At 44.7% G+C, this 13,065-nt stretch overlaps 1 protein-coding gene across 1 annotated transcript; it reads left to right on the top strand.

Annotated features, from left to right (window-relative positions):
• The first annotated feature begins 9,370 nt into the window (after positions 1-9,370).
• On the top strand, positions 9,371-12,583 carry SRP14 (signal recognition particle 14). The gene is made up of 5 exons (XM_029951236.1): positions 9,371-9,481; positions 9,622-9,694; positions 10,253-10,365; positions 11,697-11,729; positions 12,197-12,583. Exons 1-5 carry the CDS (start codon positions 9,458-9,460, stop codon positions 12,284-12,286), a joined length of 333 nt encoding a protein of 110 aa, XP_029807096.1. The 5' UTR covers positions 9,371-9,457; the 3' UTR covers positions 12,287-12,583.
• Positions 12,584-13,065: the final 482 nt, after the last annotated feature.

The raw sequence follows: 13,065 nt of genomic DNA, 5'->3' as shown, positions 1-13,065 counted from the left end.
TTCATGAGGGGCTGGCTTGTTCTCTCCAGGGGGTCTAAGCCGGGAGGGGGCGGGGGGGGGGGGCTGGGGTAGGGGTGGAGTGAGCAATCACCCGGGACTCTCAGCCCAGCGCTCTTCCCCCCATTGTGAACCGGCCTTGGATGAGGGCCAAGCAGGAAGCGCCTCCTATAGCCTCTAATCTGAGACCTGGCGCTGGGGGTGTGAGGATGGGCCCCAGGCTCTTCCCTCCCTAAGGGAGAACTGAGACTGACCCGGAGCCCACCTGCCAGGAGACAACCTGAGTGGCCCTTGGCTAATCATGAGGGCCCCATGCCTTGCCTCCTGCCCTCTGTTCCAGCCCCGTGGGGGCATCCACAGGGGTATAAAAGGAAGTACAAAGTGCATGGGCCTGGGACTCAGGGCTTCCAGCCTCTTCGCTCCCATTACCAAATTTTGTGACCACGGACAAGTCACTTTCCCTCTCTGGGCCTCTATCAGTTTTCTTACTTGTGAATAACTAGATGGTAATGAGTTGGACTAGAAAGATCTTGGAACCTCTTGCAGTTTGATATGATGACTCACTAAAGTCAGTGATTCATTGATGTTATTACCAGGACTTGGCTCAGATCTGACAGGGAGTCTGTTCATTGTGTCTGTCTAGGTTTCCTTATATAAATCTGCATCTGTTGGTCTCTCAGAGCAAGTGGAGTGGGCTTCCCTGGACAATCGAGGATGAATGATGACAGAGGCCAAGAGATGAACAGCATCTGTTACTTTGGGGAGTTAAGACACCTGGGTAATTTGTGCAGAAACTCTTGCTATATAATTATCTGTCCTTGACTTCCAGGCAGGAAATTAAAAATGTTGGGACCCATAATCATTGTGAATAAAGGGGCTCCTCCCCCTCACTAGACCCATGGAGGAGGAGGAAGCCTGGCTGGGACTGATTGAGCAATAACCGCGCCTGCTTCTCTTGGTCCTGTGTCCCCTGTACCGTATGGGGAGCGGCGGCCCTCTCCTTTCTGAAGTTCCGCAAGGAAGGAAATTATTGATGAGAAGAGGGGAACCTGTTAAAGGTTGCTGTTTCATGAGTGCTATTGCATGCTTCTGTACACAGCAGCCCTTCCAGGCACATGGACAGGGGCATAGTCCAGGGGGTACTGGGAACTTCTTGGCATGTCCCCGAAGTCCCAGCGCCTGAAATCCCACCATTAGAGTCTTGGTTTAATGTTGCCCAAGTTTCTTCCAAAAATGGAGTGTGATGTATGTAATCGTTTGTCATGAACCTGTTAGCATGATTTAGCTACCAGATGGGTTGCCTCTGTGTAGTTAGCTGAGGTCAGTAAGAGACTGGGGTTTTGGTGGGGGTGGAGGGGAGGGTGTTTTGGAGGACTGAAAATTTGTACTCAGGGCACTGTCTGAGTAGAAGGGGGAAATAATGAGGAAACCCAGCCTTCCTACCAGGCTTTCTCACTTATGAAGTGCTTTTATTTATGTTATCTCGTTTAACTCCACCATAGCCATGTGAGGAAGATATTCCCATTTTACTGCTAAGGAAATGGAGGCCCTAGGGATCAAAGAAGAGACTTTTCTTTAGAGAGAGCTGGAAAATGCTGAGTTGGGCCTTGAATCCAAGGATAAAGGACCAGAAGGCAGGATTTTGCCAGTGCCTGTAGGGGTGGGGTAGGGGCTTGGGATGGGGGTCCAAACCCACAAGGAGGGAGGGTATGGTGGTAGGTGGAGACTGGAGTCCCAGGTTTTTCTACTCTGCCCAGAATTGGCCTAATTTCCAACTTCCCTCTCTTCTCACCATCTCCTGCCCCCTTCTCAGCACCTCTTCAAACATCTGAAAGGCCTTGTCTCCACCTGGCTACCTCCAGGCCGTGCTCATTTGCCTCTTCTTCTCCTGCACAGAGACTGAGCATCAAGGTGGGTGGCTCTGAAGGCAAGGGGCCCAGATTCAAGTCTTCATTCCTCCTCTTCCTGGTGTGTGACCAAGGTACGTCATTTCACCTCAACCAGAAAATGAGTATAAAACAACACTCATCTCACGGGATTATGAGAGCTCAGGAGAGAATCTATTTAATGCACCTAGAAGTGAACCTGGCACTTAGTAAATTCTCAATATACATAAGTGAGCTGTTACCTGAGAAAAAAGCAATCTCTCCTCTAATGCAGAACGTGGTCTGCTTCCTGTGCCCCCAGCACGTAGAGTAGTGGCTGGCATGAGTGGGTGCTGATTGAGTCCTAGTTCAATGATTGATGAATGTTTGTGTCCATGACACAGATACCTCTAGCCTCAGGAGAGGTGATTTTGAAAACTTTGGATGCTCTTATGGCCTGAGGTGATGGGACTAGGACCGGGAAGTCTGGGACTGCCTGCAACTGCGCTTGTCTGGCAAGATCGGGGCGTCCCCTGCTGGCCCCAAATTGCTGCTGCATGCAGGGCCCAGTGGGGCTCTCTCGGTCTGAGATGTAGCCTGGAGGGTGGGCATGGTGGCAGTGCCTACTTTTTCTACCTCACCACGGGAAGGGGAAGGCCAGTGCTAACCACTGACACTCTGGAAACCTCCCCAGGGCCCTCAAGAGAGAAGCAGCAGCTCTATTTTGAAAGTAGAAGTGACAACAGCAATCAAGTCTAAGTACTTAACCTAATGGTGAAAAAAGTTTTAAAAATGTATCTTTTTGGTGCTTACTGAGTTAGTCTCTTGCAAGGATTATCTCGGAGCTCCAGTGGCACAATCGGTTAGCGCGAGGTACTTATACAGCAAGGATTATCTCACGGAAACCTGAAAACAATCCTTTGGGGTAGGTACGATGCCGAGGAAACTGAAGATAAGTAACTGGGTCGAGTCCCACACAAAGTAAGGGATCAGCGGCTGACCCAGGTCCCCTGACCCCCAGTCTAGTACTCTCAAGCTCTCTCTCCAGGACGCTAAATCCAGGACTTCACCGGAGTGGCACGGGAAGAGCAGAAGTCCCTGAAGCCTCCAATTGGGAGGCTATTTGTCATGCTGGACACGACACAGACTCCCAGGACGCATCTTCATCTCCCTCTGGCTACCCCTGTGCCATGTCTAGGTTGCTTCCACCAGAGCCAACCACCTCCGACAGACTCAGGGGGGCTCCAGGCCTTAGGACCACATTCCTGTCACCCTGAGCCCAAACCCACCCAATTCCATTCTCTGACTCCCTCTCTCCTTCCCTCATCCTGAGCTGATCTTAAAGCCAGCGCACTGTGCCTACAAGAGGCAGTTCAGAACCTGTGGCCCTTCCTCAGCGTGAAATTGGAAAACAGCCTAACACAACATCTGGCAAGGTGGGCACTAAGTCACTCGTGTTGTTTTGTGATCTACTTCCAGGGAATGAATCCACCTTGACAAATAGGAAGGGAGAACAGCTCCAATTCCCCTCTAAGTGATTGCAGTGTAATAATGCATACATACCTTAGCTCATTTACTCCTGCCCGTGACACAGTGAGGTAGGCACCTGAATCACATCCCTATTTTGCTGGTGAGGAAATTGAGGCACAGAAGAATTTAGGTAAATATGGAAAAAACAACAACAAAAAATTAATGGGGTGTTTCCGGTGGAAAACTATGTACTGTTTAGAGGCACACCCTTCTGTGCTGTTCGATTATAGCCTTCCATTGCCTTTCAGCTAGTTTGTGACTGTAGGTTATAGAGACCTGATGGCAAAGATTCTTGTCTATGGACATGCAAATGAATTCTGTTCAATTGTCCTCTCTTCTGGAAAATTCAATTTGTCTTCCAGTACAAATTTATTTCAACATTTCTGTTCTTTTATATAAATATGTCTGTTCTTTGGATTCTCCTTTGAATACTTCACAATATCTACCTGGTTCTCCCAGTAATAAGGTAAGTAGAACTTGAATATGTGTATGAGAGTCATGAATTCCCCTCCTTTTTTTTTTTTAGTTATCTTTGGGGCACCTGGGTGGCTCAGTTGTTAAGCATCTGACTTCAGCTCAGGTCATGGTCTCATGGTTCATGGGTTCGAGCTCCTCGTTGGGCTCTGTGGTAACAGCTCAGAGCCTGGAGGCTGCTTTGGATTCTATGTCCCCTCTCTGCTCCTGCTCCCAAAAATAAACATTAAAAAAATTTTTTTAACTACTTACAAAATTATCTTTTAACAGGGCTCATGTTATTTGCCTCCTGTCATTTAGACAAGGAGAGGTAGAGCTGGGGTTCAAACTGAGGCCGCCAGAATGTAGCATCTGTGTTTATCACCGTCGCTCTATATTCTAGGCACCGCAAAGCCTAATTGCATTAAGTAACTACACCTATAAATTAATCAACCGTAACCTAATTAAGGTCCTTGACCATAAGTCAAATGCTAGCCCTCTAAAATCTAATAAACAAAATTGTAGTCTGTCTGAGGAAAGGACACGTGTGACCAGAGCGTTTGGGAGGAATGGTCTTAGGTGGCACGAGCAGGACACCCACTCCTCCTCGCCCTTGGGCCCCTATGCTGTAGAGGAGCACGGGGCAATTTTCCCTCCCAGGTTTTTTGTAGTAGCTAAGGCTGATCAAGTAGATGCAGGTGTTCTGTGCTGGGGAGATCCGTGATGCTCTTGGCGCTGCTCAGACCTTTGCTGAAGGCTCCAGAATGTGGGAGGGGATTTGGGAGCCATTTTTATTTCCCAAATCTCCTGGGGTGAGGGAGAAGGAGCAGGAAGGTGTCTGGCCTTGTGACTTGGGGACGGTGACCCAGCTTCCTGCCTCACGTGTTACTCTCTTCCAAGGGCCAAAAGCCACCGACTTAATTGCAAGGTAGGATTTTGAGAGCTTGAAAACGTTAAAATTTAACCATGTCTTATTGACATAGTCTCTTAATTTCATTGTTTACTGGGCTGACTTCATTCCTGACTGACCATGAACAGTTCCGTTTGTTTCTCATGAGGAATTTGTTTTCAGATATATATTTTTATAAAGCAATTCATTTTATTATTGCTTTTATTGTTTTAAATGTTTTAATTAGAACTGTTTAAATTTAGCCACATTATTTTGTTTTTTATAGTACTTATTTTGTGCTTCCTTTTATTACTTAGTGATACTGGTTTTCCACGTATGAATATGATATTACATACACTTGTTTATAAAATGAGTCAACTTAAAAATATTGGTCAATAATACAGGTGATATTAGGATAATGGCGGAAATCAAAATAGTGGTGTCCAAATGATGGACGGTGGCTGTAAAAACAATAACACTGTTGTTTATTACCATTATTGAGCATTCATTACCTTCAGCATCAGTGCTATTGACATAGTCTGTAGTGCTTTCCAATAGAATGTATGATAATAGAAATGCTCTATAGCTACCTTATCCAAGCCACATGTGGCTATTGAATCACTGAAATGTGGTTAGTGAGATTAAATAATTGAATTTTTTCTTTTATTTAATTTTAGTCAAATTTAAGTGTCCATATTTACCCTATTAGAGCAAGCCAAAAGCTCTTAAATTTAGTATTTTATAAACTCTTTATAACATCTATGAATAAGTATTTTTATTGTCATTTTGCTGATGAAGAGATTTGGAACCTTGAGAGGTTGCCTGAGGTCACATATTTAATAGGTAGCAGAGGCAGGATGTGAACCCAGATCCACTGGACTTCAGAACGGGTGCTCTTAGTCACTTCCCACAGAAAAATAGAGCCCAAACACCCTGTCAGTAGCTGAATTGTACTGAATCAAGTGTGAAGCTAAAACGGGAAGACTTGGGTATTTCTCTTACTATCGTGATTTTTCTGTCATGGGACAGGCTTGAGATTTCATGCAGGATGGCTGGCAGGACTGTTGACTCCCAAGTGGAACTGACGTGTGACTGACCCTGTGGGAAGATGAGGCCCCAGATGAATAATGGCCTTCAGTACTCCTTAGGGCAGGGCCATTTCTATCATCCAGGTGCTCCCAGGACCCATCTCATGGCTCTAAAGAACATTGCTCAGTGTTCAATGAATGATAGAATTTCAGAGCACAGTGGTCATCATTTAGGCCAATGCATAGATCAACACAACACCATAACTGGTTCCACATAAACTGATGACACAAATATCAAGTGGGTCCTCACATTCCCTGGCAATCTGATAGCACATCTCAAAAATGTGTACTCTAATGATTTCACACTTTCTTTCAAATGTCCAGCATCGTTTGCTCACTTCTCACCCTAGGCTATTGATTTTGTGTAGCAGACCTATGCTGGCTTTTGGTTCTCCAGGATCTGAACCTATTTGTAATCCCCCAGTATGTGAAAAGCAAGTAAAATAAAAGAGTCAGAGAGTAATTCTCTCTCACCTGCTCCCAGGACTTGGGCTCAAGCTTGGATCTATGTTTGGCCAAACTGGAAATGCCAACTAGGACTCTGACTTCTGAACCAGTGATACCAGGACCCAGGGCTTTTTAGAGACTATTCATAGTGATGGTCATCACAGAGTGGTCCTGTGTGGGCAGCCCAAGAGAAGGGGTATTCACCAGACTATTCCCATCTGTTCTAGTCTCATAACATATGAAGATGACTCCCTAATTTTTATGTATAACGTTTGCCTCTCTGCTGAGTTCTGAACATGTATATTCAGCTGCTTATTTGATAGTTCCACTTGGATAGGTAGGATGTCATGATTTATAAGAAATATATATTTGGTCATTCATATGACCAGAATATATTTCTCAGATGTATTTGGCCTTCATCCACAGTGCCTGAAAACACCTCAGTCATAAAGGTGAAATGGTCTTGTTGTTAACATTTATCATATCCTTTAATGAACTGATAAGTATAAGAAAGTGTTTCCTTGAGTTCTGTGAGCTGCTGTAGCAAATTTATTGAATCTAAATGGGAGGTCGTTGGAATCTGTTGGGCGAGAGACTAGCATTTGAAGTGGGACATCAGGGGACAGTCTTACAGGACTGAACCCTTAACCTGTGGATTCGGATACTATCTTTGGGTAGATAGTGTCAGAATTGCTTGGTGTTGTGTGGGGGGGGAACCCACCCACTGCCCTACTGAAAATGAAATCGGGTCTGGGAACCCTAAAAGAACATGTAATACACATCTCAGATACTACATGACCAACACAAAACTTTTAATCTTCTTACAAAGCTCTTTCCTTCCTAGGTCTTTCCTATCTTAGTCAATGGCACCACCATCCACCCAGTTGCTCCTGTCAGAACCCTTTGAGGGGTGCCTGGATGGCTCAGTTGGTTAAGCATCCAACTTCAGGTCAGGTCATGATCTCAGGGTTTATTAGTTCAAGCCCTGCATTGGGCTCTGTGCTGATAGCTCAGAGCCTGGAACCTGCTTTGGATTCTATGTCTCCCTCTCCCTCTGCCCCTTCCCTGCTAGCACTCTCTTTCTATCCCTCTCTGTCTCTTAAAAATAAACATTTAAAAAACCCACCTTTGAGTCATTCCTGATTTTTTTCCTTGCAAATCCAACTGAGCATGAATCCTGTTGACTCTTACCTTCAAAGTATATCCTAAATTGATTGCAAATGTGCTAGTACCTTGACTTTTGCAGTAACCTCTGTGGTAGCCCCTCCCACTTAGCAAACGTGTCTATGTCCCAATACTGGGGAAGCCGTGAGTATGTCACTTTACACCGTAAAGGACTTTGTGTCTGTGATTAAATTAAGGGTCTTTTTTTTTTTTTTTAACATTTATTTATTATTGAGAGACAGAGAGAGAACACGAATGGGGTAAGGGCAGAGAGAGAAGGAGACACAGAATCCAAAGCAAGCTCTTAGCTTGCTTCTGAGCAAGCTGTTAGCACAGAGCCTGAACCCGTGAACCATGAGATCATGACCTGAGCTGAAGTCGGTTGCTCAGCCAACTGAGTCACCCAGGCGCCCCAAAATTAAGGATCTTGAGATGGGGAGATTATCTAGAAAGAGCCAATGTAATTTCAAGTTCCCCATAAGAGGGAGAGGCAGTAGGATCAAAGTCATAGGAGATGTACTAGAAGTAAGAGGTTGTAATGATACAAGGAAGGGTCCACAAGCCAAGGAATGAAGGTGGCTTCTGGTAGGACAATGAAATAGATTTTACCCTGAAGCTTCCAGATGAAACCCAACCTTGCAGACTCATTGATTTTTTAGATTCCTTACCTCTGGACCTATAAAAGAGCAAATTTGTGTTTTAGGTGTTTAAGTTTGTGGTGCTTTGTTACAGCAGCAATGACCCTCTAATTGGTCCCCATTTCCTGCCTTGTCCTTCCATACCACAGATGGAGGGTGGGGTGAAATGGGAATCTTTTAAAATGTAAATCAAGTTGTCACTGTCCTCTTTAAAACTTCCTTAACAAGAAGCTTCTCTTTGTGTTTGGAACAAAATCCAAACTTACATAGCCATAGGTCCTATATGAGCTGGTCACCTGCAATCTCTCCAACTTCTCCATATTTGTTCACTCCTCCTTGTGGACACAGGGCAGTTTGCTTCCTTGTTGGGGCTTCTGTACTAGCCTTTCTCTGTGTCTGAAACACTCTGTCCCCAGATCTTTGAATGGCTGTTCTCTTTAGCTTTTGGCTCAAAGTTCTCCTCTAAGAGATTTCCCTGACCCCAACCTCACTCTTATTTGTATCACCCTGGTGAGCTGTCTTCACAGCACTCATTATCTGAAGCTATTCTTACTTATTTCCTGCCTACTTTTTTAACCCAAGTTCCAGGAAACCAGGAACTTAGCTTAACTTGCTGAATCCCCAAGCCCTACAATGGTATTTGGCATAGGCAGGAGGCCCTCAGTAACTGCCCCCTTGTATAATGATTAAATGATTGACTTCACAGAGGGCCTAAGGTTCAGGCTGGCTACTGGCAGAACAAGGCCTGGAATGCAGGTCTCCTGACTGAATTCAGAGGTAAAACCAAGACTGGGCTCCAGTCCCTCAGGCTAGAGCTGGGGTCAGGCTTTCGGGCCACCCAGCAGGATCAGAGTAGAGGGAGAGTTCTCAGAGGACCGCCATGGGAATTTATTATAATGACAATGATAATGGAAACAATAACAACAAAAAACAGCTAATGCTTCTCAAGCACTTTCTGGGTGCCAGCACTATTTCTGGTAAATTCCAATAAACTCATTTACTCTTCACAACCATACTGTGAATTGGATACCATTATTACAGGCTGAGGAAACTGAAGCACTGAACTGTCATGTAATTTGCTCAACATACACTGAATATACAAAACTACATGTTTCCTTCAAATCCCTATTCCGGGTTCGTGACCAGACTGAGAACTCCTGGTCACTGAAATCTCCGACTCCCAAGTCCCCTGTGGCTGGTTCTTCTACGGGGAAGGAAGCGGCGTCCCAGAGCGCAGGCGCGGGCGGAGGGAGCGCCGAGGACAGAGGCAGGGATTGGTGGAAGAGAGTTGAGACCTAATAGCGGAAGTCCCGCCCAGCCTGGGGGTAGCTTCCGGCTTCAATTCCTTGGGCCTTATGCTGACGCAGGGGAGCTAGCGGCGCTGTAATGGTGCTGCTGGAGAGCGAGCAGGTAAAGCCAGAGCTGGCTGGCGGAGGAACAGATGTAATTTGGGTCTTAGCTCGGGGCCCCTGTCTCCTACCGCGGGAGGGACTGTGACTTAACGGGGAGAGGATTTGGGACTGCTTAACGGGGCCTGGCTTGTGTTCCAGTTCCTGACGGAGCTGACCAGACTCTTCCAGAAGTGCCGGTTGTCGGGCAGCGTGTTCATCACCTTGAAGAAGTGTAAGTAGCTGTCGACGCGGCAAGGCCAGAAAGAAACTGGGAGTCCGAGCGATGCCCCGGGCCGGGGTGCCGGGTGTTCTCAGTTTCGGGAGCCGAGGGCGGCGGCGTCGATCTGCCGCGCATCCCTTCCCTCCCTTCCTTTTCCTGTACTGTGCATACTCAGGGCTGAGGGGCGGGAGCCTTAAGGGTTGTGGTGCATGCAACCCCCAGCATTTAGCCACCCGAGCTGGTTCTGGTTACAGTTGCCCAGAGCAGAGAGGGGTGGGGTTTTTTTTTTTTTAATTTTTTGTTGTTGTTGTTGTTGGTCAAGGATTCCAAACCCCGCCATTAGTGAGATTTAATCTGTTTTTCTGTTAGTATGTCCCCGTCGTGGAAGTAGCGAGTATTTCCCAAGGTTTGGCCAAACTGTTAAACTGTTGGTGATAGCGGGTGATGTAGTTATCAGAACTAGAGCAGTGGAGGTGAATTAGGTATCGTCTTCGTATGCCTTCCCTACTCACTTTTGGTTTGCCCGTTAACGTCTGCGGCTGTGTTCATCAGGATGTATTTTTCATGCAGATGACGGTCGAACGAAACCAATTCCAAGGAAAGGTTCTGTGGAGGGCTTTGAGCCCTCCGACAACAAGTGTCTGTTAAGAGCTACTGATGGGAAAAAGAAGATCAGCACCGTGGTGAGTTGGATTCCTGGTACTACAGTTTTGGAGTTAGAAGACTTGGAACTTCACTGAGGATGGGGCATATCTGAACCAGGTTTTTGTTTTTGTTTTAAATAGAGGCTTGTAAGTGTTTAGCTCCCCAGCTGTTTTGGGATGTGGGCCTTCTTTAATTGCCTTAGCAGTAGGAAATTCAAGAGCAAAATTACATTGAAAAGGTCAGACACTTGCTCTATTGAAGTTATTATGGAGATAAAATTATCAGATCGGTCTTTACTTGTAGTAGTGACATTGTAAGCAGGAATTGGCATAAAAGTTTGATGCCTAACTCCCTTACTGTGTTGGGCCTCCAATGAACAGTTTCTTGGTACCAGATGATTTGACTTTTAAGCTGACTATTTATTCCCTTGTATTTGTGGTTTGGTTGACTTAGCAAATATGTAGCAACAAGACTTCCTGGGTTCTGAATGAATACTCTCCTTTGCTGGGGCAGAACCACCCTGCCCTTCAATTACATCCGTATAGGATCTTCAGGAGAGTGTAGACTTAATTGGTTGATAAGTTTCACTTTGTCAGTTATCTTGAGAGGACTTTTATACTAAAGCAAACTTTATTTATAAAAAATAAACTCTGGTACATGAACTGGGAAAACCTTAGGAATCTTCAGAAGTAGAATTTCTGTTGTGGTAGCTTGCATTTTATTTAAATAGGGCTGAATTAATCGATGTAGGTTTAAAATAAGATGGGGAGAGAGTAGTTTAATGGATCTGGCACAGAAGTTGAAAACAAAGTTTTCTGACATCTCTAGAATTCAGGGAGAAAGTCAGTGCCATGCGTGTAAGAAATGTCAGGGGGAAGAAGCATACCTTCCCTAGGAGCTCCCTTGTACCTCTTTCTCATCCTGGTACAGTTCTCAGGTGGAAAAAAGTGCAGAACTGCTTCGCTTCTTTATCTGGCAAAGTAGAATAGAAAAATAGCCATTGGTGTATCATGACCCCTAAAGTTGGAGGTTTCTTAGAGATTATGATGTTATGGTTTTTTTTTTTTTTTTTTTTAATGTTTGTTTATTTCTGAGAGAGAGAGAGAGTGTGAGTAGGGGAGGGGCAAAGAGAGAGGGAGACACAGAATTTGAAGCAGGCTGTGACCTGTTGGCACAGAGCCTGACACGGGGCTCAAACCCACAAACTGAGATCATGATCTGGGCCGAAGTCGTAACGCAACCGACTGAGCCACCCAGGTGTCCCTATGTTACCTTGTTTTAATGAGTTTCATGAGTTGTTGCCTGGAGTGAGACAGAGGATTCCTATATGAGTAATAAGGGTGGGCCTTTTTTTTCTTCCCTTTTCCAGGTGAGCTCCAAAGAAGTGAACAAGTTTCAGATGGTGAGTTTCTGATGTTTTCTGTATGCCCTTTCTCAGGGCAAGGATGAGTACAAATGGAACACTGGGTTAAGAATGATATTTCTTAGGTTTTGCCAGTAGTTTGAGTAGAACTGCCAGGCTCTGAATTTTGCTTTCAACACTGGTATTGTCTTCCGTTTTATTTTTTTTTTAAGGTAGAGTTTGCTTTTGGCTTAAGATATGTTCTCTACCTATAGTATAAACAAGAAATTGCCTGCAGTTTTCCCTTTTTTGCTTAAAAAATGTCAGAATCTGCTGTCAGGTGAGAGAGTGCATTTTTTTCCTCTTACACCGGTTTCCCTAGTATACACGTGTCCCATGGTATTATGTGCTTTATCAAGTGGGTAGGCTTTCTCATACTTGACTACCCTAAATTTATTATGGAAATGAGGCAGCCGTTCCACCAGTTTGCTACTCTTCCCACTAAGTGTGTGCCGTGTGTCTTTTAGGCTTACTCAAACCTATTGAGAGCTAACATGGATGGGCTGAAGAAGAGGGACAAAAAGAGCAAGAGTAAGAAGAGCAAAGCAGCACAGTGAAGGGCACCAGGTTTCCTGCTTTCACCAACTAACCGCCGAACTACTATTTTTCCTTTGGTTTTTACTTTTGGCTGCAGAGCTAGGTTCCTGGTTCCCCCCCAATAGCTTTTCCTGGGAGATTAGGGTCATTTTGGGTGGATGAAGAGCTGCAGTGCTTACAGGGTAGTTGTAAGAAGTTTCTTTGAGAATTGGCTAATTGGTCTGTGTTGCATGGTTGCATATCCTGGGATTATAAAGTCTGTATAGCTCTCTGTGTGAAGAACAATGGATCATTAAACTTATATTTATCTGCACTGACCAATCTTCTTTCTTTTCCCATCCCCTGTTAATAGTCTGTGGCAGTGATTACTAACCTGTGTTCTAGGTTATTGGAATTAAAACCTGACAGTTTTATAAAAAGTTGTGTTATCTCATGGGTGGTCTTCCCAACTGGCCGTATAATTTAACATCATAGTTCCATTAGCAAATTTGAATGAGTTCTCATAGCCAAATGAGACTCTAACTGCCTTAAGATAAACATATTACCAAAAAAGCAGGAATAATGATTCCAAGTTAAAAATGTTCTGGATTTCTTTAAGCCCTTTGGTTTGGACATTTTCTGGGGAGGGGAAAAAGAATATTTAATTTTTTCAAGAGAGCAAGTTGCATGATGGGTATTAGACCACCTCTCTTTATTAGATTTCTTAATATTTACCTACATCCAAATGAAAATTTTGTAAAAATTCCAGAATCGTTAACATACAGTGTTATAGTTGTTTCAGGTGTACAGTATAGTGATT

The sequence above is a fragment of the Suricata suricatta genome, chromosome 9 (assembly GCF_006229205.1).
Source record: "Suricata suricatta isolate VVHF042 chromosome 9, meerkat_22Aug2017_6uvM2_HiC, whole genome shotgun sequence".
In the NCBI taxonomy this organism is placed as follows: Eukaryota; Metazoa; Chordata; class Mammalia; order Carnivora; family Herpestidae; genus Suricata; species Suricata suricatta.
The sequence above is the reverse complement of the archived record's forward strand: the minus strand, read 5'-3'. Positions and strand labels throughout refer to the sequence as shown.

Coding starts and splice junctions, on each gene's coding strand:
- SRP14 (XM_029951236.1), top strand. CDS start 9,458: ATGGTGCTGCTGGAGAGCGAGCAG. Junction 9,482..9,621: donor TGCTGCTGGAGAGCGAGCAG/GTAAAGCCAGAG, acceptor CTTGTGTTCCAG/TTCCTGACGGAGCTGACCAG. Junction 9,695..10,252: donor GTTCATCACCTTGAAGAAGT/GTAAGTAGCTGT, acceptor TTTTTCATGCAG/ATGACGGTCGAACGAAACCA.